Genomic DNA, 26,453 nt, shown 5'->3' with positions numbered 1-26,453 from the left:
AAAGATTCCTCTATATGGATACTACTATCACATCTTAGAAAAATAACAATGATTTAAACTTTCACCATTTATTGGCCTTTTTTCCCCCCATTCAGGATCCAGTCAGGGGTCATGCCTTGCATTTAATTGTTGTCATAAAGGCTGTTTTATTTTTAAAAGAAGTTTATTGGAGTATAGTTGATTTACAATGTTGTTTTAGTTTCAGGTGTACAGCAAAGTGAATCAGTTATGCATATATCCACTCTTTTTCAGATTCTTTTCCCATATAGGCCACTACGGAGTATTGAGTAGAGTTCACTGTACTGTACCGTAGGTCCTTATTAGTTTTCTATTTTATATATAGTATATATATGTCAATCCCAATTTAAAGTCTGTTTAAAACTATAGCAGTTCCCCTTTGCCATTGATTTTAGGGCTCACTATTTTTTTTTTTTTTTGGTACTACTAACAAAGAAAATAACCACTACCAATTACATTTATGACATGCTATCTAGTATAAGACTCATCTCAATTTCAGAAGTCTTAAAATGAAATAAATATATTAACAAAATATGGCAACTTGCCCAAGGTCATAACACTGGTAAGCAGTGGAACTGGATATCAAACCCAAACAGTCTTGTTCCTGAATCCATTCTTTAGGCCACTTTTCAGTGTTGCCATTTTGTAATCAATGAGTTATTGCATGTAAGGCTTTTTCAGCATAGTGCCTTAATTACATATTAAATATGTAATATGTGTTAGCTTTTATTATCATTTTCATTGCTTCTGCAGTTGGCTACTACTATATGTTTATAACATCTACGTTCTGTGACTTTATTCAGTTTTTCTGTGCTTTGTTTATAGGTTGATTCTCAAGCATTGAAAACCTATAAACTTTACAATATTGTACTTATGCAAGTACAAGTCAGTATAAAATCAAGAGGTGTAATTGGAACTGCAGAGAAAAAAATGTAATTGTATTAATCCTCTGCCACTTAAAGTGTCCTTTTAGCTCCCTAAAATTAGTACTATATTTGCTAAAATGAATCCATTTTGTTCTTGAAGATATATTTTGAGCTCTCAAACACTTTGTTCTAATTTACACTAGTTGCTTTCCAAGTCTGTTGCATATCTGCCTGTCTATATTGGGTCTATCCATCTATCTATCTTTATTGTTTTTGGGTAACTCTCCTGGGTTAAATCTACTGTTTTATGTTATTCCGTGTCCTCCTTATCTCACATTTCCCTCCCAGCTTGTTGGGGTATAGCTAATTAGAAGTAATTTTGGGGGGAAAAGATATAAAGCAGGTAATTTAATTTTCACAGGCCTATACGCAAATGTATTTATCTTGCCTTCTCAGTTAATAGTTTGTGACTAGAATTCATAGTTCAATCATTTCGTTTTGCTTGAAACTTTGAAGACATCATTCCTTTGCCTTTTACCCTCTAGTATATCTGACGAGAATACTAAAGCCAGTCTGATTCTGCTTCTTTTTTGCAAGTAATATACTTTTTCCTCTGGAATGTTTTATTAGACTCTTTTTCTTTATCATTGGTTTTATCATATTTTATGAGAGTATTTCTTTCTAGATGTGGATCTTTTTTCATTTATCCTTCATTGCACTCCATGAGTCCCATTTGTTCACTTACTAAATTTTGTTTTCCTTCATTTTCTCTTTTCTATTCAGAATACCATTTAGATAGATTCTTCCAAACAGAGAGAAAAAAGAGAAAAAGAAAAAAAATTAGGTAATATGGAAGATCAATTAAAGAGATCTGTTTCCTTTGACTATCAGTTCTCCTTTTTGAATATCTTTCGTCAGTGTTTCTTTTTCCTGTTTCCATAATTTCCAGTTGCTCATTTTTAATAGATGCAATGTCTTCATGAATTTCTTTGAGGATAGCACTTACAAACTTTAAACATTTATAAGTTTAAAAGCTCTGCTTCCTTAAGTTGAGTTGATTATTTTCACCCTCTTGTGCTTTTGCTTTTCCTCTTCCTCAAAAATTAAAAAAAAGCAAACAAAGGATTCTTGAACTCTTTGTAAGTGAGCAGGGTATTAACTGTTGTGCCTCACTTTAGAGTCCATGGGTGAAATGCAGAAAAACAGCTGCTTCTTCCTCTTCTCCCTCCACCCTGTGCCCAAGTAAGGAAGGCTTTGTTGTGGAGCATGAAGATGTTCTAATGCTTTCAGGGTAGATTGTTAAATTAAAAAAAAAAAAAAAAGTTGTGGTTTTAGCTGGAAATCAGCATTGTTGCTGCTAGACATTCTGTGTGTAAAGGAGTGAGATAAAAGGTTTGGCTTGGCTATCTAATATACATATTATAAGAATCCTGATTTTTGTCCTACAGCCCCTTTCTGCTGTATCTAGGTTTGGTATTTCTTCAGACTCTGCTGGCAGGAATGGCTTCTGCGTGGCTGCAGCTTTCTTGTGTGTACACATGCATATAGGTGCACCTGCATGTTTTTTCTAGACTGTGATTTTCTCTGCACTGGCTTAATCCTCAATATAATCCCATCTGCTCTCCTTCCAGAATGCATGAATGCACTTCAGTGGGATTTTGCTAGGAAGTGGAAGAAAATGCATATGCTTAGTTTGTCTTACACAAAGTAGGTAATTGATAGGTATATGTTGAATAAATCAATCAATGTTGTTGAGAATATTGGGCAAACCATACATCTGTTTAAATTTTAAAAAATTATGACTTTAGAATATGGGTAATTAAATGAATTTTTAAAAAAATTCTTTTAACTTTGTCCTGTTTCAGGAAAGAATCTCATTGGGGTTAAAACTTAACCAGTGGAGGTACAAAATGAAAAACCTGCCATCTCACTGTTCCCCCCCCCCAAAAAAATTAAAGGCCTTAATTCCATTTTGTTCCTTTTTAGTGCTTAGCACAGTGCCTGGCATGTTGTAAGTATTCAATGATAGTTATTATTAATGTTTAAGTTAAACTCTTTTTGTCTCTCATTGGGGAATAATATGTGTAAAGTACTAGGAATAGATTTTGGCATTTATAGTAAGTGTTCCATAAGTGTTAACTACTATTCTTTGATACATGAGCAACAATTTATTTTTTTCTTTGAAGCTTTCTCTGATCTTATTAGTTTGAATTAACAATTTATCTCTATTCTGGTTGTATTTTATGTCCCAGCCTTTCTGGTAAGTAACATTGATTTGCTTGCTTGTGTGTCTCTCCACCAAATGTGGTTCTTGTTAGCTGGGAGCTATCTTTTTTATCTTAGTAGTCTTGCTGCATAGTCATTGCTTGCCACCTATCATTAGTCCCTCTTTTTGCTAGGTCTTAATGGTTGAGGAGGATGGTGTGACTGGAACATGGGGGGTGCACACTAGTGGGAAGTGAAATGTGACAAATATGCTGACACCAGGTTGTATCTACATAGATACAGATTAAAGAATTTGAACTTTATTTTGTATGCCCTGGGAGGCATTTTGATTACTGACTAGATTAGTTTCATATTCTAGAAAGATAATCCTGAGTATAGAGAAGAGAATGTGCTGGAAAGAAGAAATAGATTGGAGGCAAGGAGGTGTAAGAAACTCTTGGCTCTTACCATATTATAAGGTTCTTATTTTAGTTGACAAACCTTGCAGCTCATACTTGTAGGATAGGTCTTACCAACACATAACCTTTTAAGTCATATCACAGATAGGCTTCAGGGCTTCCCTGCTCACTTTGCTTTGAGTTATATAAAATTATATAAAATTTTTAATAAAATGCTAAAATTTATTATAAACAAGGAACACAAACTACATTTTGTAAAACTTGTGAAAATATTTTCTGCAAAAGCCTGTGAATTGGTGATATTTTAAACTTGTTTGTTGTATTTTCTGTTCTGTCCATTGTTCAACATTTAATGTGTATCACGTACAGGGAAGTAATGTGGGACAAAATTTTTCTTTGGGAAAGGAGATGAATTATGTTTTTAATACACTAAGTTTCAGGTGTTTATATAGCTCAACTGGAGGTACCTTACATATAAGACATATAGATTTGTAAAGAGTTTGAGGAAGTAGGCTAGAGATTGGAAGTTTTCTAAATAAAGATGGTAATTGAAGCCTAGGATTCGATGAGTTTGTGCATCTGATAAACAGTAGTCAAAGATGTAAATAGAAATGCAACGAAATGTTCTGCTTTTTTGGCCTTAGTGATACGGTCACTAGTGTCTGATGCGTCAGAGTTGTAAAGAAGGATGAAGTACTGAGATCTTTGGGTTGAATCAGAAAGGGGTCATTGGAGACCTGAGACTACACTGATTGGGTAGAGTACAGCAGAGTAAAGTTCGATTGGAGGAACACTGAAATGAGTTGATAAGGAATAGAACACTAGTTTAGAAATTCCTGCAAAGGATAGGAAAGCTAGAAGAGTGAAAGAAATTGTAGGGTTAAGTGGTGGTTTTTCCAGATGTATGTGCATTGGCTAACCATTTATAAAGACAGGGAGGTTCAGTACAGTTAAATAAAACTACCCAGAAATTGGTACTGAACTATATAATATTTTAGAAAGGTAAAATGAACCTTAAGAAGAATTAAACAACCCTGAAATTCAGTAAAGCTAATTTTCATCATATAAATTTGACATTTAGAAGAATAATTTTAGTACTTTTTCAGGAGTTCAAATTCTTTGAAGAGTAGCCACAGGATTAAAAAATCATTTGCTAATCGTTGAATTTTTAATGTGTGCCTAGGGTGAGTTTATTTTAAAGTTTTAGAAATTCATGAAGATAGATCGTTAAAAGCTGAATAAATTCATAGAAAATATAGTCACAGTATTTTTGTTGAAAAAGATAGGCATAATTGGAATACCCTATTTGATACGTAGATTTCGACGTGATATGATGAGAGGGAATTTTAAGCATATTTATCATATAACTGACTTAGAATCAGGGATGTAAATTATAGGAGGATGATGCTTACATTGATATTCACAGCTGTTCCAAAGTTATAATTTAAAAAAGATATGTTTTTATGGAAAAGAGAAATCTAATATAATAGAATAAAATGTTGACTATAAAATGTTTTAAAATCAGTCTTGAAGGAATAGATCACCTTCATTCTTTCAAATATTCAGAGTTGACATCACAGCAACCTTCGTTTCCCTAAGTGATAAGTTTTTATGTATGCAGGTGGTATCTAGACTGTGGTTACAGTTCTTGGTAGACTGAAGAGTGAGTGTGTTATTTGTTTGAGAGTGGGGGAAAGGAAATATAATAGTGGCCTGGAGTAGGAGTAGAAAGACCTACTTTAAAAAATCTACTCCATTAGAGATTTACATTAAAAGTTTCTTTTCTCGGGCTTCCCTGGTGGCGCAGTGGTTGGGAGTCCGCCTGCCGATGCAGGGGACACCAGTTCATGCCCCGTTGCGGGAAGATCCCACATGCCGCGGAGCAGCTGGGCCCGTGAGCCATGGCATTGAGCCTGCACGTCTGGAGCCTGTGCTCTGCAACGGGAGAGGCCACGACGGTGAGAGGCCCGCGTACCGCAAAAAAAAAAAAAAAAAAAAAAGTTTATTTTCTCTATGTAGGGTTTACACACATACTTTTCTTGAATTCCTAAAACTGAACACCTAGCTAATAAGATTTATTCTCTGAGGAATGAGAATCTGAGTTATGTGTGTGTGATGAGGGCAGAATGAGAGAGACTGTTTTGAAAGTGAGGTCCAAGGGCTATAAAGAGACTTGCAGTTTTGTTAACAAAAATATTATGCTCTAGATAACTTAGTACCTTTATGATTCTTACTAGCTTGTGTGCTCCAAACCCTAGCTTCTCTCTAATTCAGTATTGTTTATCTTCTCCATTTTAGTCATGTTTTTCTCCATCCCAATGAAAATGAAAGGTCCCTGCCCCTGGGTTCTTTGGATCATGGCTTCCCTATAAATGTTGATGGTATACCACATGTGTATTTTCTAGTTAACTTCTAACTGAGAGTCTAGAAAGACACTTAAATGGGGAACCCAAAGTAATCCCTCTCCCTTGATATTTCATAACATAGTTATATATTAAATGGTAGAAGAGTCACTAAGGCTGGATCTCTGAATACACCTATGTGATTCTGAGCTATGGCATGTGAATCTTGGATAGGCTTATTATATTTGTGGAAATCTGTATGCATCTATCAAAATTAACAGCTCTGGGCTTCCCTGGTGGCGCAGTGGTTGAGAGTCCGCCTGCCGATGCAGGGGACGCAGGTTTGTGCCCTGGACTGGGAGGATCCCACATGCCGCGGAACGGCTGGGCCCGTGAGCCATGGCCTCTGAGCCTGCACGTCCGGAGCCTGTGCTCCGCAGTGGGAGAGGCCACAGCAGTGAGAGGCCCGCGTACCGCAAAAAAAAAAAAAAAAAAAAAAATAACAGCTCTATGTAACAAGTCACATACTATGTTGTTACACAAAAAGTTAAATCTTGTTTACCTCTTGAAAAAGAGATGCAGGTTAGTAAAGACAGTTAAATTCAAGTGGATTTTTAAATATATTGTAGAAAGATCTTGTGCTTTAGCAGAGACATGGACTTCTGCTGCTTACTAGATGTGTTAATTGTGTGCAAGTTACTATGGAAACATGCTCTAAGGATGATTCTGTATGTATAGTGCCTAGTACATCCTTATGAGGCATTCATTAATGAATGTTAGTATTCTTCCTGTTGTACAGGACAAGTGAAATGCCTTCTAGAAAACTAATATTGAAAATGTTGGAAAATATTTAAAATAGTTATGTAGCTGAGTAAATTATCAAGTAATGTGTTAACAGATTTAAAAAAAACCTGAAAAGGACTACTGTTCCTACTATGTAGGACAGCTTTATTTTATTTTACATGAAAAACTTCTGTACTAATTATTAGTTTCACATTAGACTTAATGGGATACTGAAATTCTTTTCATGTTGACTATATAACAGAGAGACTATATGTCCTGTTGAGGATATCACCTATATAAGAAATAATCTGATTAGTTTGAATCAAAGTTACTTTTTACATGAGTTAATAATGCACATATATGTTTCCTACTTGAGTAGCATCATCAGCACTATTTAGTGGATACCTTTAGGTGACAAGATGTAAGAAGGAAAAAAAAAGCTGTGTAGCAAATGATCAGGTAATGCCACTTCTTACTTTAAAAAATTACAATTCTAAACACCATTTCAAACAGCAAACTTTCATTATATGTTTCTGTTAATTTGTAATATCAGATAGCCCATCTTTGTTTTTAAGTTTCAGTATAAGATTAATACAAAGTGAGTGACAGACTAGACTACATTGTTAGTGGACATGATTTGTATAATTTGTGCTTTTCTAGCTGAAAGGGTTTTTTTCCATGTAGTAAAATACATTTATTCAAAAATGGAGAGGTATAGTACGTTATAATTCCAAGGAAATTTTTATATTAAAATGCTATTTTTTAGCTTACATTGGAAAGGATTTCATTTAATACCTAAATAAGGAGATTCACATTCAAGGCCCAAATCTTGTCTATATTACCATACGTTTCTAATTACGTGTTATTTTAAGCTTATTTATTTTAAACCATGATTACAGAGTTGATGTATGGGAATATATTGAAGGTATAACCTTATTATATTTACTGGTCTTTTGGTTTAATTCTCTACAACTTCAAAATAGTACTGTGGTATGAAATAACAATTATATTTATTCAGATAAAAACAAGTTCTGAACTGAGTCCTTCATCATATTTTTCTAAAGAACTCACTTCTCATAAGCAAGTATTTAATATCACATAGCTGGAAAATCATTATATTATTGAAACAAATTTTTTCTTTATACCCCAATATCTTGAATATGTATGTGTTTCAAGCCACTTGCAATTAAACTATAAATTTAGATGATATCTTGACTATAACATTAAACACAACTAAGACTTTCAAATAAACACGTTTACAAATCATAATGCCATTGTGCTGTTCTCTGAAGACTAAAAGCTCTGCTTGTTTGGAAAAGTCAGTTAGGTCTTTTTAAACAATTGAAGTTCTGTTTTCCTTCTAAACGTTCCTTTACTAATTTTTCCAAAGAGAAAAGATGCTCATCTGCATCTTCTGGCACAAGGCTTCTAATGGAATTTGCAAGTTCAAAAAGATATTCTGTATTTTTTCCACTTGGACCAGCTGCATTAAAAATTTGTTCAGCAATGTCTTCCAGAGGTGCAGGACCAAGATAATTAGGATTATCACATGTTCCAATATATAGCAACACAGTGAATGGTTCTGTTGTGGAATCTTTTGGATAAAAAATGACTGTTTTGGTCCTGTAGCCTCCTTTCTCTCTGAAGTCAAGGTATGCTTTTACTTCTTCTTCCTTTCCTACTGGCAGTCTGTAAGCAACACCCCATACACAACCCTGTTGAAAAATGAAAAGAATATATTATTTAGTTTTTACAAGGCTAAAATAGATGAAGATATATTATGATGTAAGAAAATATCTTGTATATTCTTAGAAATCAGTGCAGTTTTGCTTCACTTAATGTGCACCGAACAGGTATATACTAAACAGTAAAGGAAATCAGCATTTTACATTCTTCCATCTGAATAAATGATTTCCTTGTATACCAGGATATTTATCTTTGTTTAAGTTTTTCAAATTACGTCTTTTAACTAATGGGACTGAAATTAAAATACCAGGTCTTCATTTAGTCTTTAAATATAGTTCTAAAGCTTTAAATCCATAAACATTTCACTGATGGTATAGGGGCAGTAGTTTCCAAACTGCTTCAGGGAGTGTTGTAGCCACCCTGAAGCCTACTTCAGGGCTTCTGGATATAAGTGTTGGTTGGCGTGCTGGCTGGGAGGGGTTTGACCCCCAACCCCCTTCAGCTGGAGTTGAGTATCACTTATATATTTGGTGTTCCCTTATTTGCAGAAAGTGTTCTGTACTTTAAAAGCTCTGTAATAAAGTAATCAACTATTAAGGCGATAGGTTCATTTATCTGTTCATTTCTTCACTGCCTAAACTTTCAAATATCCTTTGTAAATTACTCCATCCAGAATACTAAATGGCAACCTCTTTGTCAAGAGAGCTCATGAACAGTGTCAGTAAAAGCAGTGTACTTCAGCTGCAAAGATTCTTTGTAGTATTAATAAAATATCTGTGATATAAGCAAGATTTATAGTTTGTAACACAGATTTTCTAGTTTCTTGACAACCTTTAATTATTAACTTGATTATTAAACTTTAGGTTGCTAAGCATCTTGAATATATTAACATTCTATAGAAACAAAGTGGTTTTATTAACTCTAATTAGGAGTTTTACCAGTTTGAAGCCATTTTTATAGATGCTTTTTCTAATGTAATTTATGAAAGCGTTTCATAATTTCACCATTCATCTGCTGTTGCTAGCTGCTTAATTTTATATATCAAAGTCCTTTCTAAAGTTAAATATTTAACTTCATAATATAAAATGTGGATCTCAGTAAAATGATTGAAAATATTTAAGAAACAGAGAACTACCAGGTAAATAAAAGTTTTCTAGTGCTCTAAACTTTCTAAAAAACCTCTTGTGCTCTTGATAAAAGTAGGCAGTAAAGAAAGTGATAGTTCATGACTGGGATTTTTCCTGAAATATTAGAATCCTAGCAAATGTGAGGAAAGCTTTAGGGTTTCATTTGATTCTTAGTGGTAGTCTGTCTGAGGGTGGGCTCCATTAATTTCAAAGGAGACCACAAAATTCTCAGTCAATAAACTCATCAAGAAAGGAAAAATGAGACTATATGCCATTGGTTTTTTGTTGTCTACCTTGAATTCTGTATTCCAGCTTTTCCCAACAGATGAAAAGAAATACAACAAATACAGAGAGGAATTCTAGACTCAGTGTAGTTCAAATTGTCTGTGATGACTGCTAATACAATTTCATTGATTATTAAAACTGAGAAACATCTTAACATTTTATGATTAAAGACTATACAAAAAAGAATAATTATACCATACCGCAGGATCTTCAACAAGAGTCACAACTCTTCCAGGCTGTTTTAAAAAAGTAAAAAAAAAAAAAAAAAAATTTTTTTCCCGAATTAAAGTTCAATAACTGAGCATTAGCAACTTATGTTGACGTGGAATATTTTAACTTTGTTTGCTCATACTAAGCACTTTTTCAAAAGTACTTACTTTTTATGATAAATTTTAAAATGAATTAAGAGAGTCTACCTTATCCAAATTATCTTGGCCTTTCTAAAAGATTCTCTTTAATTTGTATATAATAGGTATATTATGTTCACTTAGAATGGATATATTAAAAACACACACATGTAACTAAGGCTCATCTAAAATGAAAAGCAAAAGGAAGAAGCAATTATAAATAAATGTTCTGATCACTTTTTTCTCTTTAGGAAAAAAAGATTGCTGTAGTTTCACTGAGGAACAAAACATGACATTCCAGGGTGCTTTCCTATTGGGAAGTGGTTCTCAAACTTAAGTGTAGATCAGAATTACGTGGAGGTAGTTCCTGATTCTGTAGGTATGGAGCAGTCTAAGAATTTGCATTTTTTTTTTTTTCAAATACAGTTCCTACCTGGTGCCAAAGTCTGTGTCTACTGACATGTTATCATTAGTGAGAAAGTTGAGTTGTAAGCCACAATTTTACCTACTTGTATGCCTATTGTGTGGCACATAGCGAGCTTACATCATTCAGATATTTGTGTCATCCTTGTTGCTATTTCCTTCTAGTCTTTGTCTATTTGTATAGATAATTCATAATCATGGAATACATGGAATTTTGGATTATGTTTTTAATTATATTTTCCTGTTTGTCTTCTCATCCATTTTAATAGTTGCATAATATTCTACTGTCAACTATAATTTAAACATTCTTGTATTGTTGGACATTTATATTTGACTTATTTTCTATTTAAGGTAATGTTAAAGTGAGGATACATATATTGGTGTGGGTCATTTAGCTATTGCCATGTTACCTTCAATATCAAAGTGAATATGGAGCTATTTATTGAATACCTATTCTGTGCTGTAGAGAAGATAAAACCTTGATTCCTGCTTTCAAGAGCTTATATTGTAATTCTGGAATATGTACTTAACATGTGAAATAGGTAGAGATACTTAAGGGCTATGATGTATACTATTTATTAAATGCAGTAAGAATTCTGAGTCTTGGGTGGTCAGAAAGAAAGACAAAATTCTGGCAAAAGGGCACTGTGACTCATGATTTATGAGTGAGGGTCTAGAAGCAAGATTACACCAGGGCAAGAGTCTGACTTTAGCAGAGGGTCCTCCATGTATGGAAGATGATTCAAAAACATAACTGGAGAAATAGAATAGAGTCAGATTTGAGATTGGAGTTGAAACTGGGGGACAATGGAAAAGAAGAAGCCACTGAAATTTGGGAGAAATAGGAAATGAAGAGCTACTGTAGCACTTGAGTAGTAGGTGACTGGCATGATAAAAGAAGTGCTGTGGGAAGATGGGTGTGGTAAAGTATGTAGTATGCACGTTCAAGTGCGAAGGAGGTAGACTGCGTAAGAAATGTTAGTGGTGGAGGGGACAAGTTCTGCACTCCACCTTTCCTTTCTTCCCTTTTCACCAGACTAGTCACCAATTCTTGGTAGCTCTATCTTCTGATTATCTTCTGAATCTGGTTTCTCTTCATCTTTCAGTTGCCTCCTTAGGGATTTCGCTGCCTGCCTCCAGACTGTTCTCTACTTGGCCCTAGGTTGACTTTCTGGTGCAAAAATTGGGCCACTCACTTCTGTGCTTTGAATTTTTCAGGGTTGTAATATTCTACAGGATAAAATAAAAATTCTTTTGCATGAGTTAACTACAAACCTCATTTCTTAACCACTTTCCCTCTCAAGCTGTAATGAATTATTTATAACTTTTACAGACATTCACATCTTTGGATATACCAGTTCCCAGTGTGGAATGCGTTTCCTTCTTTAGAATCCCTTAGATATCCTCCCACCACTCTCTCCATAAAGGCTTGGCTATCTGCCCAGATGACTTTGCAGCAGCTCCTTCTAAACTCTCATTGCTCCTTTTATTCATTTCCCTTATAGCACTTATCAGGTATTGTTGTTTGCATAGGTGTCTCCCACTTACATGTGAGTACTCAGTAGTAATTGTTGAAAGGAGGAGAGGTAGTAAAGTCCTGGATATAGGTGGTGGCAATTGAAACAGAAAACAAAGAGCATATATAGGGAGTCATTAAGGGAAAATAGATTTGTCCCTGTGACTGCTTATGGATGAAACAGACATGGACTATTGGCACTACTGATATATTTACTCAGAAATATTTTCTAAAATTTAAGCTATTTGTCCCTAAAATAAAATATATTATTGGGAAACAATGTAAATTTGTAAATGCACTTAAGTGTGTTTTGGGGGTATTAAAACTGAAGAAGGGGTCTTGGAAGCTGAATGGGATTGGACTATGCTGTGAAATATGAGTCATGATGGGTGCTTTCATTGGGTAATGAGTAATGTTTCTGATCTACATCTAGGAAAGTGAGGGATTTAGTAAATATTCATGATTATCTCTTGTGTTAAAATGTTTTCTCTTTTTGAAATTGAAATATATTCGATATGAAAAAATTTTCACATTTAAATAAATCCTTAATTTGATGAGAACTGGCCAGTTTTGTTAGAAATAAATAAGATGCTTAATTAAACTTAGGAAGATAGTAAAGTTAAATGGAGCTAAAAAGAAAGCATAATTTAGTAAAGAAAGTAAGTTTGGTATTTTTCCTACAAATGTCACATTGCAGTATGTGGAAATGAGTCCAACATTTGTTTAATAATATCATGTTTCATATGTAATGATCATATGCTCACTAGAAGCATATGTTGCTGTAAAAACATAGTCCTATATAGCATTTACGTTATTCTAATTTGCTAGATATTTCTGTAGCCTTTTATATTCTTGTTTGTCAGACAGTTAATATTTATAAAAGGCTGGTGATCCATTATAATAAAAAATGTGAAGATAATGTTCTTTCCAGTTTTCTTAATAGAATTATATTTAGAAAATGTTCAGTGCCTTAGGCTTTCCTTTAATATGCTAGGATGGATTCTTTAAATAAAAGTAGGTATCAAACTATTAGCCATTGCAGTTTTTTCCCCCAAATTTCCTGCCCTATATTTTAGTATATTTAAGTAAAAAGAGAGATATTGGCTTTTATAGCTACCTTCTTTTTTAAAGACTCATGAACTGTTGTATTGGCATGACAGTTTCTTATCATCGGTTTGTTTTGACGGTGTACATAACTCATTATGCTGTGTACCAAACAAACATTTTGGTTGAGACTAGAGTAGTAAAATATGCTATATAACTGTGTTTGTAAGTAATTAATACTTGGTCATTGAAATTGAAGCCTGGGTTAAGGCATTCTTCTTCAGAATGGCAGTTTTAAGTGCCCATATCTGACAACTCAAAAGGCATTTTATTTAACTTAGTTCTTTAAAGTCTTAAATATTATTTTATAACACTCTTGGAGATACCTTGGTCATGAAGTTTCTGTTGGCCTGTAAATGTGCATTTGTGGTAAATCACTCCTCTGTTTTCAAGTCATCTGTCTACCTTAAAGCCAAATTCCTAATTCACCAACTCTAGTTGAGGTAGGACAGCTTTTAACTTTTTGTGATTTTCATCCTATGTCTCATTGATGAGCAGGTGCAAACTACAGCCTTCCTCTTTTCCCTTTTCCATGATGCAAGACTACAGGTATTTCTTTGGAATTAACCTCAATCTCTTGCTACATCTGATTTCTAGCATTTTAGATATTGTGCTTTTGAGCCAATATTAATTTCTTTTTTAAAAAAGTGGTAATCAAGCTCATATAACTCTCAGAGTATTTTAGGGAATATGTAAGCAATTAAACACTTTGTACTCTTCTAAAAGTTAGGAGGTTAACTATAATAAGTGTTCAACTTATCCAAATTATCAGTTACTCAAAATTTAGTTTTCCTTATGGATTAGTTGTTTTGCAACCAAAACGAGGCTGATTTGCATAAGCAGTGAGCTGTAACTCTCTTTTCACGTATAAGACTGACTGAAAAATGGATCAAAGAACTTATATTTTGCATTTATAATTTAGAGGAGAACCACTGAGAAAAAAAAACATTAAAATAATGCTGGATATAGTATTGGTACTTTGCTATTTAGGTAACAAAGCGGGACTCACTTAACTTGGGAAGTACCGGACAACCAACGTGATCAAAGTAAGGTAATTTTGGAAACTAGTTCTTCTGTGACCTTAGGTGTCATAAAATAAAACCTTTGGAAAGATACTAAAAAAACCCCCAGAAATAACATGCACGTTTAAACTTAAACCAGTCAAAGCCTGGCAGAATGCAGAAATGCCAATAAACCTAATTAATTGCAAAAAAGCTGAATTTGCTAGTTGATTTTAGTATTTCAACTCCGTGGTGACAGGAAGGTTTATCTTCCCACCTTTTTGGGGGGGCAGTAGTTGCCAAGAGATGGGGTCCCCTCCCAGCACGTTAGCCTTGTGCGAGTTTACGCCCACCCTTCTTCCTCTTCAAGAACTACCTACCACCAGCATGTCAAGTGGCTTCGGAAGGACTGCCTTTGGTTTGAGAGGGAGTCGGGGGCACGTGGCCCAGGAAGGTGCACAGAGAGAGGTAGCAGCATTATAAACTATTTCATGAGTTTACTCGGCCGTTGGGGTGTAAGTCCCGCAGAGCTGGGCCAGGAGATGGGGAGCAGTGCGCCGGGGTCAGTAAGTGTGGGGGACTGGTTAGCGCCTCACCTTGCCAGGAACCCCGCGGTGGTCGATGCTGCCCTGCCAGAAGCGCCTGCTGTAGCCTGAGATATATCCAACCACCTTGTCCTGATAGGGGAAGTCCACCTTCCAGATGAGGGACCCGTAACCAAAAACCCACATCCTCCCTTGCTCTTCCTCCTTCGTGGCGGCGGCAGCAGCGGTAGCGGTGGCGGCTGTCCCCTCGGCGTGGTCTCTGAGCCGCAGGCAGGGACTACAGCTTTCCGGACGCAAGAAACCGGCTGCGCAGGCGCAAAGTCTGCACTCCCTGCTTGGGGACGCAAAGCACACTGGGACTTGCAGTTCGAAGAATGTTTTCCTACTCCAGCTCAGTCAGTTATTATTATTATTTTTTTGCTTGCTTAGGGTATCCGGAAGCATTGACTTCCTCTGAACTAAGCAATGGATTTCTCAGCAGCCTCTGTAAATCACCCTACCTTTCCTGAGGTGCGCGTGGTCAGAGGACTACATTACCCACAATCCTTCTATGGGATTTGTGGTTCTAAGATTGGAACTGTCTTCTGTTTTTCAAATGCAGAGAGGAAGAAGAGAGAGGGTGGGAATCGTGGCTGGTGTGGTCTAGATACGGAGACGAGCTGTTTATTGGTACCGCAGTTGGTACGTAGAAAGACATTTTGTTATGGTTTGAAAACTGGATTTGCAGGGAGTGTAATCTGTATTTTTACATTTAAAAAACCTTTCTACCTGTCGAATAAAAGAAAGTTTACTACAGAAGTTTTGTGCCTGTAGAAGAGCTGTTGAATATTATTTCAACAAAAATTGCTTGCATATTTACATTTTCTGCGTGAAACGACCTTATTCATCTTTAGTATTCTCAGGAGTTACTCAGAAAAGAGTAGGCAAAGGTTTTTAGCTCGTGTATAGGCTTTGGAAGCCATATGTGAGACCTCCTGAAATTGTATACAAGATTTGGGATCTGTGTACTTTTTTCTGGGGAGAAATTTAATAGCTTTCATGAGTTTATCCAACAGGTCAAGTATCCTAAAAAATGTTTTGATCTGAAGGTTAGAGCTACTGCTCCAGAATACTGTTTAGGAAGCTCACTTGGACCATCAGTGCAGTGTTTCTGTATGTGAAAGCAGAAGCCTTAACAAATGATTATTCTTTCTTGAGGATTTCTGTTTCATAGTCTTTAGCTTTATAAAAGAATGCTAGAACATGCAGGTTCAAGGAGTATTATTTATGCTCGTAAGAGATCAGCAGGAAAATGTCACAAAGAAAAGCTTAATTTAAGAATACTCAGGTCTGGGCTTCCCTGGTGGAGCAGTGGTTAAGAATCCGCCTGCTAATGCAGGGAACACAGGTTCGAGCCGTGGTCTGGGAAGATCCCACGTACTGTGGAGCAACTAAGCTCGTGAGTCACAACTACTGAGCCTGTGCTCTAAAGCCTGCGAGCCACAACTACTGAGCCCACGTGTCACAACTACTGAAGCCTGTGTGCCTAGAGCCCATGCTTCACAACAAGAGAAGCCACTGCTATGAGAAGCCCCGTGAACCTGCAGTGAGGAGTAGCCCCCGCTCCCTGCAGCTGAAGAAAAGCCTGTGCACAGCAATGAACACCCACACAGCCCAAAATAAAATAAATAAATTTATATATATAAAAAAAGAATAACCAGGTCTTTTAATTTCCTCCAAGCTGTGGTTTCACATTGCCTGGAATGGTTAGTTCCCCCCAAATTTTTCGAAAAATTTCAAACATACACAAAAGTTAGAAAAAAAGAATATGGTGACCATTTATATACTCTCCACATGGGTCTGATAATTAACATTATGCCATAGTTGCTTTACTCTTTTTCTCTTTATATACTTTTAAATCTAAAACCTTTGAAATAAGCTGCATGTGCTGTAACTTCACTGCTAAATACTTCTAAGAATAAGGACATTTTCTTGATAACCACAGTGCCATTATCACATCTAAGAATCCTAACATCATCCAATATCTATTCCATGTTCAAATTTCCTTAATTACCTGAAAACTGATTTTTGTAGCTGATATTTTGTTTACCAGTTCAGGTCTAGCTGAGGTTTATGTATCATACATACATATTAATAACATATTTGTTATTACATTGTATGTATTTTGTTGTTTGCCTCTGTACTCTCTATTTTAGTCTAGAACATAGGGAGGTTTTATTAAGGGAGATTTTAACAGTTTATTCATGTTGACTAGTTGGTATTAAAGGATGAAGAGAACGATCCTGCTATTATAGTACATTTCTTTTGGCTTCTCTTTCCCTTAAGTGGAAAGATATTATCCAGTTGTTAATTTTTTCAGATTATTGTGTACTAATCTGGATCTGTTAACATTATTTGTAACTGTGAGAAAACCCAGTAAAATTTAGAAGGGGATTCTTATCTGTTTTTACTTGAAGTTGTTTTTCATGTCTTTGGAATAGTATTCTTGTATGTGTGTTTGTGTGTGGTTTTCCTATGTAGGAAAAAAGTTTTCTTCTATTAGATGAATATGTTTATAAATAGACCTAAAATGTGTGATTTGTTCTTTTTTGTGAAATTTGGATGTAATGGCCTTGGCTAGAAGTAATATATTCAAAAACGTACAGCTTACCATTCAAGATTCTCCATAGTTTGGCTATGTCTGTAACCTCATTTTTCTACTATTCTTTTTTTACCTAATTCTCCTTCCAAAGTAAATTGTTTCCATTATTCACTGAACCTTACTCACCCTTGCTTGTTCATTTCCATAATTTTGGTTATATTTTTTCTTCTGCCCAAGAAATGCTCTTTTACATGTTATCTCATTGTCACAGCCTCCCTTATCTTTTAGGCACAGCTCATATCCCTCACCAAGTTGAAGTAGTTTTCCCCTTCTTTGACTACTCATGGCTCTTTATCTGTACTTCTCTTATGGCACTTTCTGCTATTTTCAATCACATATATTTATCATTTCTGTGAGACAGGACATAACTTGAGATAGAATCTGTGTCTATGTCATCTTTTTTTTTAAGACATTCAAAAAATTTTTATTTATTTATTTTAACATCTTTATTAGAGTATAATTGCTTCACAATGGTGTGTTATTTTCTGCTTTATAACAAAGTGAATCAGCTATACATATACATACATCCCCATATCTCCTCCCCCTTGCGTCACCCTCACACCCTCCCTATCCCACCCCTCTAGGTGGTCACGAAGCAGGAGCTGATCTCCCTGTGCTTTGCAGCTGCTTCCCACTAGCTAGCTGTTTTACATTTGGTAGTGTATATAAGTCCATGCCACTGTCTCACTTCATCCCAGCTTACCCTTCCCCCTCCCTGTGTCCTCAAGTCCGTTCTCTACGTCTGCATCTTTATTCCTGTCCTGCCCCTAGGTTCTTCAGAAGCTTTTTTTCTTTTTAGGTTCCATATATATGTGTTAGCATATGGTATTTGTTTTTCTCTTTCTGACTTACTTCACTCCGTATGACAGATTTTAGGTCCATCCACTTCACTACAAATAACTCAATTTTGTTTCTTTTTATAGCTGAGTAATACTCCATTATATATATGTACCACATCTTCTTTATCCATTCATCTGTCGATGGACAATTAGGTTGCTTCCATGTCCTGGCTATTGTAGATAATGCTGCGATGAACATTGTGGTACACGACTCTTTTTGAATTATGGTTTTCTCAGGGTATATGCCCAGTAGTGGGATTGCTGGGTCATATGGTAGTTCTATTTTTAGTTGTTTAAAGAACCCCCATACTATTCTCCATAGTGGCTGTATCAATATACATTCCCACCAACAGTGCAAGAGGGTTCCCTTTTCTCCACACCCTTTCCAACATATATTGTTTGTAGATTTTTTTTTTTTTTTGCGTTACGCGGGCCTCTCACTGCTGTGGCCTCTCCCGTCGCGGAGCACAGGCTCTGGACGCGCAGGCCCAGCGGCCATGGCTCACGGGCCCAGCCGCTCTGCGGCACGCAGGATCCTCCCGGAGCGGGGCACGAACCCGCGTCCCCTGCATCGGCAGGCGGACTCCCAACCACTGCGCCGCCAGGGAAGCCCTGTAGATTTTTTTGATGATAGCCATTCTGACCAGTGTGAGGTGATACCTCATTGTAGTTTTGATTTGCATTTCTCTATTGCTTAGTGATGTTGAGCATCCTTTCATGTGTTTGTTGGCTATCTGTATATCTTCTTTGGAGAAATGTCTATGTAGGTCTTCTGCCCATTTTTGGATTGGGTTGTTTGTTTTTTGGATATTGAGCTGCATGAGCTGCTTGTAAATTTTGGAGATTAATCCTTTGTCAGTTGCTTCATTTGCAAATATTTTTTTCCCATTCTGAGGGTTGTCTTTTCATCTTGTTTATGGTTTCCTTTGCTGTGCAAAAGTTTCATTAGGTCCCATGTGTTTATTTTTGTTTTTATTTCCATTTCTGTAGAAGGTGGGTCAAAAAGGATCTTGCTGTGATTTATGTCATAGAGTATTCTGCCTATGTTTTCCTCTGAGAGTTTTATAGTGTCTGGCCTTACATTTAGGTGTTTAATCCATTTTGAGTTTATTTTTGTATATGGTGTTAGGGAGTATTCTAATTTCATTCTTTTACATGTAGCTGTCCAGTTTTCCCAGCCCCACTTATTGAAGAGGCTGTCTTTTCTCCATTGTATATTCTTGCATCCTTTATCAAAGATAAGGTGACCATATGTGCATGGGTTTATCTCTGGGCTTTCTATCCTGTTCCATTGATCTATCTTTCTGTTTTTTTTTTGTCAGTACCATACTGTCTTGATTACTGTAGCTTTGTAGTATAGTCTGAAGTCCGGGAGCCTGATTCCTCCGGCTCCGTTTTTCTTTCTCAAGATTGCTTTGGCTATTTGGGGTCTTGTGTTTCCATACAAATTGTGAAATTTTTTGTTCTAGTTCTGTGAAAAATGCCAGTGGTAGTTTGATAGGGATTGCATTGAATCTGTAGGTTGCTTTGGGTTGTATAGTCATTTTCACAATGTTGATTCTTCCAGTCCAAGAATGTGGTATATCTCTCCATCTGTTTGTATCATCTTTAATTTCTTTCATCAGTGTCTTATAGTTTTCTGCATACAGGTCTTTTGTCTCCTTAGGTAGATTTATTCCTAGGTATTTTATTCTTTTTGTTGCAGTGGTAAATGGGAGTGTTTCCTTAAATTCTCTTTCAGATTTTTCATCATTAGTGTATAGGAATGCCAGAGATTTCTGTGCATTAATTTTGTATCCTGCTACTTTACTGAATTCATTGATCAGCTCTAATAGTTTTCTGGCAGCATCTTTAGCATTCTCTATGTATAGTATCATGTCATCTGCAAACAGTGACAGCTTTACTTTTTCCTTACTGATTTGGATTCCTTTCATTTCTTTTCGTCTCTGATTGCTGTGGCCAAAACTTCCAAAACTATGTTGAATACTAGTGGTGGGAGTGAACAGCCTTGTCTTGTTCCTGATCTTAGAGGAAATGCTTTCAGTTTTTCATCATTGAGAACGATGTTGGCTGTGGGTTTGTCATATATGGCCTTTATTATGTTGAGGTAAGTTCCCTCTATGCCTACTTTCTGGAGGGTTTTTATCATAAATGGGTGTTGAATTTTGTCAAAAGCTTTTTCTGCATCATTTAAGATGATCATATGGTTTACTCCTTCAATTTGATAATAGGGTGTATCACATTGATTGATTTGCATATATTGAAGAATCCTTGTTTTCTTGGGATACACCCCACTTGATTATGGTGTATGATCTTTTTAATGTGCTGTTGGATTCTGTTTTCTAGTATTTTATTGAGGATTTTTGCATGTATGTTCATCAGTGATATTGGCCTGTAGTTTTCTTTCTTTGTGACATCTTTGTCTGGTTTTGGTATCAGGATGATAATGTTGCCTTGTAGAATGAGTTTGAGAGTGTTCCTCCCTCTACTATATTTTGGAAGAGTTTGAGAAGGATAGGTGTTCGCTCTTCTCTAAATGTTTGATAGAGTTCGCCTGTGAAGCCATCTGGTCCTGGGCTTTTGTTTGTTGGAAGATTTTTAATCACAGTCTCAGTTTCAGTGCTTGTGATTGGTCTGTTTATATTTTCTATTTCTTCCTGGTTCAGGCTTGGAAGGTTGTGCTTTTCTAAGAATTTGTCCATTTCTTCCAGGTTGTCCCATTTTACTGGCATAGAGTTGCTTGTAGGAATCTCTCATGATCTTTTGTATTTCTGCAGTGTCAGTTGTTACTTCTCCGTTTTCATTTCTAATTCTATTGATTTGAGTCTTCTCCCTTTTTTTCTTGATGAGTCTGTCTAATGGTTTATCAATTTTGTTTACCTTCTCAAAGAACCAGCTTTTAGTTTTATTGATCTTTGCTATTTCCTTCATTTATTTTTCATTTATTTCTGATCTGATCTTTTTGATTTCTTTCCTTCTGCTAACTTTGGGTTTTTTTTTATTCTTTCTCTAATTGCTTTAGATGTAAGGTTAGGTTGTTTATTTGAGATGTTTCTTGTTCCTTGAGGTAGAATTGTATTGCTATAAACTTCCCTCTTAGAGGTGCTTTTGCTGCATCCCATAGGTTTTGGGTCATTATGTTTTCATTGTCATTTGTTTCTAAGTATTTATTGATTTCCCCTTTGATTTCTTCAGTGATCTCTTGGTTATTAAGTAGTGTATTGTGTACCCTCCATGTGTCTGTATTTTTTACAGGTTTTTTCCTGTAATTGATATCTAGTCTAATATCATTGTGGTCAGAAAAGATACTTGATATGATTTCAGTTTTTTTAAGTTTACCAAGGCTTGATTTGTGACCCAAGATATGATCTATTTTGGAGAATGTTCCATGAGCACTTGAGAAGAAAGTGTATTCTGTTGTTTTTGGATGGAATATCCTATAAATATCAATTAAGTCCATCTTGTTTAATTTGTCATTTAAAGCTTGTGTTTCCTTATTTATTTTCATTTTGTTTGATCTGTCCATTGGTTAAAGTGGGGTGTTAAAGTCCCCTACTATGATGGTTGATTTCCGCTTTTATGGGTGTTAGCATTTGCCTTATGTATTGAGGTGCTCCTATGTTGGGTGCATAAATATTTAGTTATTATATCTTCTTATTGGATTGAACTCTTAATCATTATGTAGTGTCCTTTGTTTCTTTAGCAGTCTTTATTTTAAAGTCTATTTTGTCTGATATGAGAATTGTTACTCCAGGTTTCTTTTTATTTCCATTTGCATCAAATATCTTTTTCCATCCCCTCAGTTTCAGTCTGTATGTGTCTCTAGGTCTGAAGTGGGTCTCTGTAGACAGCATATAAATGGGTCTTGTTTTTCTGTCCATTCAGCCAGTCTGTGGCTTTTGGTTGGAGCATTTAATCCATTAACATTTAAGGTAATTGTCAATATGCATGTTCCTATGACCATTTTCTCAGTTGTTTTGGGTTTGTTATTGTAGGTCTTTTCCTTCTCTTGTGTTTCCTGCCTAAAGATGTTCCTTTAGCATTTATTGTGAAGCTAGTTTGGTGTTGCTGAATTCTCTTAGCTTTTGCTTGTTGGTAAAGGTTTTAATTTCTCTGTCGAATCTGAATGAGATCCTGGCTGGGTAGAGTAATCTTGGTTGTAGGTTTTCCCCTTTCATCACTTTAAATATGTCCTGCCACTCCCTTCTGGCTTGCAGAGTTTCTGTTGAAAGATCAGCTGTTCACCTTAGAGTGATTCTGTTGTATGTTATTTGTTGTTTTTCCCTTGCGGCTTTTAATATTTTTTCTTTGTATTTAATTTTTGATAGTTTGATTAATACGTGTCTTGGTGTGTTTCTCCTTGGATTTATCCTGTATGTGACTCTCTGTGCTTCCTGGACTTGATTGACTATTTCCTTTCCCATATTAGGGAAGTTTTCAACTATAATCACTTTAAATATTTTCTCAGTAACTTTCTTTTTCTCTTGTTTTTCTGGGACCCCTATAATTTGAATGTTGGTTCATTTAATGTTGTCCCAGAGGTCTCTGAGACCATCCTCAATTCTTTTCATTCTTTTTTCTTTATTCTGCTCTGTGGCAGTTATTTCCACTATTTTATCTTCCAGGTCACTTATCTGTTCTTCTGCCTCAGTCATTCTGCTATTGATTTCTTCTAGAAAATTTTTAATTTCATTTATTGTGTTGTTCTTCATTGTTTGTTTGCTCTTTAGTTCTTCTAGGTCCTTGTTAAATGTTTCTTGTATTTTCTCCATTCTATTTCCAAGATTTTGGATCATCTCTACTATCATTAGTCTGAATTCTTTTTCAGGTAGACTGCCTATTTCCTCTTCATTTTTTTGGTCTGATGGGTCCTTCATCTGCTGTGCTCCTTCATCTGCTGTGTCTTTCTCTGTCTTCTCATTTTGCTTAACTTGCTGTGTTTGGGTTCTCCTTTTCGCTGGCTGCAGGTTCGTAGTTCCTGTTGTTTTTGGTATCTGCCCCCAGTGGCTAAGGTTGATTCAGTGGGTTGTTTAGGCTTCCTGGTGCAGGGGACTAGTGCCTGTTTTCTGGTGGATGAGGTTGGATCTTGTCTTTCTGGTGGGCAGGACCATGTCCGGTGGTGTGTTTTGGGGTGTCTTTGACCTTATTATGATTTTAGGTAGCCTCTCTGCTAATGGGTGGGGTTGTGTTCCTGTCTTGCTAGTGGTTTGGCGTAGGGTGTCCAGCAGTGTAGCTTGCTGGTTTTTGAGTGGAGCTGGGTGTTCGTGTTGAGATGGAGATCTCTGGGAGAGCTTTCACTGTTTGATATTAGTTGGAGCCAGGAGGTCTCTGGTGGACCAGTGTCCTGAACTTGGCTCTCCCACCTCAGAGGCACAGGCCTGACACCCCGCGGGAGCACCAGGACCCTGTCAGCCACATGGCTCAGAAGAAGAGGGAGAAAAAAAGAAAGAAAATAAGAAAAAAATAAAAATAAAGCTATTCAAATAAAAAATTTTTTAAATTATTAAAAATTAAAAAGTAGGGCCTCCCTGGTGGCGCAGTGGTTGAGAGTCCGCCTGCCAATGCAGGGGATACGGGTTCGTGCCCCGGTCTGGGAGGATCCCATATGCCGCGGAGCGGCTGGGCCCGTGAGCCATGGCCGCTGGGCCTGCACATCCGGAGCCTGTGCTCCGCAACGGGAGAGGCCACAACAGTGAGAGGCCCGCATACCGCGAAAAAAAAAAAAAAAATTTAAAAAGTAGTAAAAAAAGAAAAGAAAGAAAGAAGAGAGCAACCAAACCAAAAAACAAATCTACCAATGATAACAAGCACTAAAAACTATACTTAAAAAAAGGAAAAAATGAAAAACGGATAGACAGCACTTTAGAACAAATGGTAAAAGCAAAGCTATAGAGATAAAATCAGACAAAGAAACATACACATACGCACTCACAAAAAGAGAAAAAGGAAAAAAATATATCTATATATTAAAAGGAAAAGAGAGCAACCAAATCAATAAACAAATCTACCAATGATAATAAACTCTAAATACTAAACTAAGGTAAACATAAAACCTGAAACAAATTAAAAGGAAACCCCAAGTCTACAGTTGCTCCCAAAGTCCTCTTCCTCAATTTTGGGATGATTCGTTGTCTGTTCAGGTATTCCACATATGAAGGGTACATCAAGTTGATTGTGGAGATTTAATCCACTGCTCTTGAGGCTGCTGGGAGAAATTTCCCTTTCTCTTCTTTGTTCGCACAACTCCTGGGGTTCAGTTTTGGATTTGGCCCCGCCTCTGCGTGTAGGTCACCTGAGGGCATCGGTTCCCTGCTCAGACAGGACAGGGTTAAAGGAGCAGCTGATTCGGGGGCTCTGGCTCACTCAGGGCCGGGGAAGGAAGGGGTACGGAATGTGGGGCGAGCCTGCAGTGGCACAGGCCGCTGTGACGTTGTAACAGCCTCAGGTGCGCTGTGTGTTCTCCCAGGAAAGTTGTCCCTGGATCACGGGATCCTGGCAGTGGCGGGCTGCACAGGCCCCTGGGAGGGGCGGTGTGGATAGTGACCTGTGCTTGCACACAGGCTTCTTGGTGGCTGCAGCAGCAACCTTAGCGTCTCATTCCCGTCTCTGGTGTCCGCGCTGGTAGCCACGGCTTGCGCCCGTCTCTGGAGCTCGTTTAGGCAGTGCTCTGAATCCTGTCTCCTCGCCCACCATGAAACAATGGTCTCTTGCCTCTTTGGCAGTTCCAGACTTTTTCTCGGACTCCCTCCCAGCTAGCTGTGGCACACTAGGCCCCTTCAGGCTGTGTTCATGCAGCCAACCCCAGTCCTCTCCCTGGGATCTGACCTCTGAAGCCCGAGCCTCAGCTCCCAGCCCCCGCCCGCCCCTGTGGGTGAGCAGACAATCCTCTCAGGCTGGTGAGTGCTGGTCGGCACCGATCCCCTGTGTGGGAATCTCTCCACTTCGCCCTCTGCACCCCTATTGCTGTGCTCTCCTCCGTGGCTCTGAAGCTTCCCCTCTGCCACCCCCCATCTCTGCCAGTGAAGGGGCTTCCTACTGTGTGGAAACCTTTCCTCCTTCATGGCTCCCTCCCAGAGGTGCAGGTCCTGTCCCTATTCTTTTGTCTCTGTTTTTTCTTTTTTCTTTACCCTACCCAGGTACGTGGGGAGTTTCTTGCCTTTTGGGAAGTCTGAGGTCTTCTGCCAGCATTCAGTAGGTGTTCTGTAGGAGTTGTTCCACGTGTAGATGTATTTCTTATGTATTTGTGGGGAGGAAGGTGATCTCCACATCTTACTCCTCCACCATGTTGAAGGTCTCCTTCAGTGTCTTTTTCATTCCCCCTCCTTGCAACTTCTGTGTCATCTTTATATCCTCCACATTGCTGATCATTTAATTGGTACTCAGTAAATAATTATTAACTGAATAATTAGATGTTCTGTAATAAATATCTTCGCTTCCTTAGTAATGGACTGGTTGATTTAATCAGATTAATTCATAGCTAATATTAGCTCTCTGTAGAATCAGGTTCTGCAGATAGATACAGCTTTATATTTAAACATGACCATAGATAAGTTTAAATTTACTACAGGAAATGCTGTGTGCTTACTTTTAACCTCTTCCCTCAAACCCCCCGTTCTGATTAAATTATTTAGAATATCACTCTGGAAAGTTTTTTACCTGTATTGGACTAGACATGTTGTTGATATTTCCTGATCTACCTCCTAAGATATTTAGAAAAACTAAGAGGAAGGCTGGAACTGAAATGTTACTAAGAGGGACTGCCTTTTGGGAGATAACTGTTGCCCTGAGAATCCTGGGTCTTATCCCAACCTGCCTCATAGTGTGACTAACAAGAAATTGTCTTTGTAAGAGTCATATGCTGAGCTATACTGGACACTGACTTCAGGGGAACTTGAACTTTGAAGGGAGATTGTGAGGAAGAGGCTAATAATGCTGTGAAGAACTTTCTGGGCTAGTGTAGGAAAGCTGGACCCATCTATGATGGTCTTTGTTCATTTTAGTATATTCAGTCAGTGGGACTGTTTCATCAAGGAAAGAGAACCTGAATGTTTTGCTCCTTCTGGAAAGAACCAGCAGGAACATAAAAACTAGAATTACTACTTATTTTTGTTTTTTAAAAAAATGTCCTTCACTTCTTTCTGGCTTTTTGGGTTTAGCTTTTCCCTGTAGAGGGCTATAAAATTAGTTCTTGAGGCTGAGCGTTGCTGGTAGTTAAATGGCCATCTCTGCACAGTAGACTATATACATTTGGGATTAACTGAAGGAATTTCACTCTCTCATCAACAGTGTTCCAGTGAGTGCATTTT

General features: G+C 37.0%; 2 protein-coding genes across 3 annotated transcripts in view; one reads left to right on the top strand and one right to left on the bottom strand.

Annotated features, from left to right (window-relative positions):
• Window positions 1–26,453, top strand: part of ASB3 (ankyrin repeat and SOCS box containing 3) — a 96,085-nt gene that overhangs the window by 7,130 nt on the left and 62,502 nt on the right. The window lies entirely within an intron of this gene.
• On the bottom strand, window positions 6,912–15,113 carry CHAC2 (ChaC glutathione specific gamma-glutamylcyclotransferase 2). Of its 2 annotated transcripts, XM_082642852.1 has the most exons (3): window positions 14,719–15,113; window positions 9,932–9,967; window positions 6,912–8,348 (listed from the first exon to the last, which is right to left on the bottom strand). In XM_082642852.1, the coding sequence occupies exons 1-3, from the start codon at window positions 14,851–14,853 to the stop codon at window positions 7,953–7,955; spliced, it is 567 nt and encodes a 188-aa protein (XP_082498978.1). In that variant the 5' UTR covers window positions 14,854–15,113; the 3' UTR covers window positions 6,912–7,952. The 2 variants fall into 2 exon arrangements, with proteins under 2 accessions (XP_082498978.1, XP_082498979.1); XM_082642853.1 differs by lacking the exon at window positions 9,932–9,967.

The sequence above is a fragment of the Mesoplodon mirus genome (assembly GCF_964341445.2).
Source record: "Mesoplodon mirus genome assembly, chromosome: 14".
In the NCBI taxonomy this organism is placed as follows: domain Eukaryota; kingdom Metazoa; phylum Chordata; class Mammalia; order Artiodactyla; family Ziphiidae; genus Mesoplodon; species Mesoplodon mirus.
Note: the sequence above shows the minus strand (reverse complement) of the source record. Positions and strands in the feature narration are given on the sequence as shown.

Excerpts from the sequence above, each read along its gene's own strand:
- CHAC2 (XM_082642852.1), bottom strand. The coding sequence starts at position 14,853 with ATGTGGGTTTTTGGTTACGGGTCCCTCATCTGGAAGGTGGACTTCCCC. Across the intron at positions 9,968-14,718 it reads ACCGCGGGGTTCCTGGCAAG|CCTGGAAGAGTTGTGACTCT; the intron begins GTGAGGCGCTAA and ends TTTTTAAAACAG. Across the intron at positions 8,349-9,931 it reads CTCTTGTTGAAGATCCTGCG|GGTTGTGTATGGGGTGTTGC; the intron begins GTATGGTATAAT and ends ATTTTTCAACAG.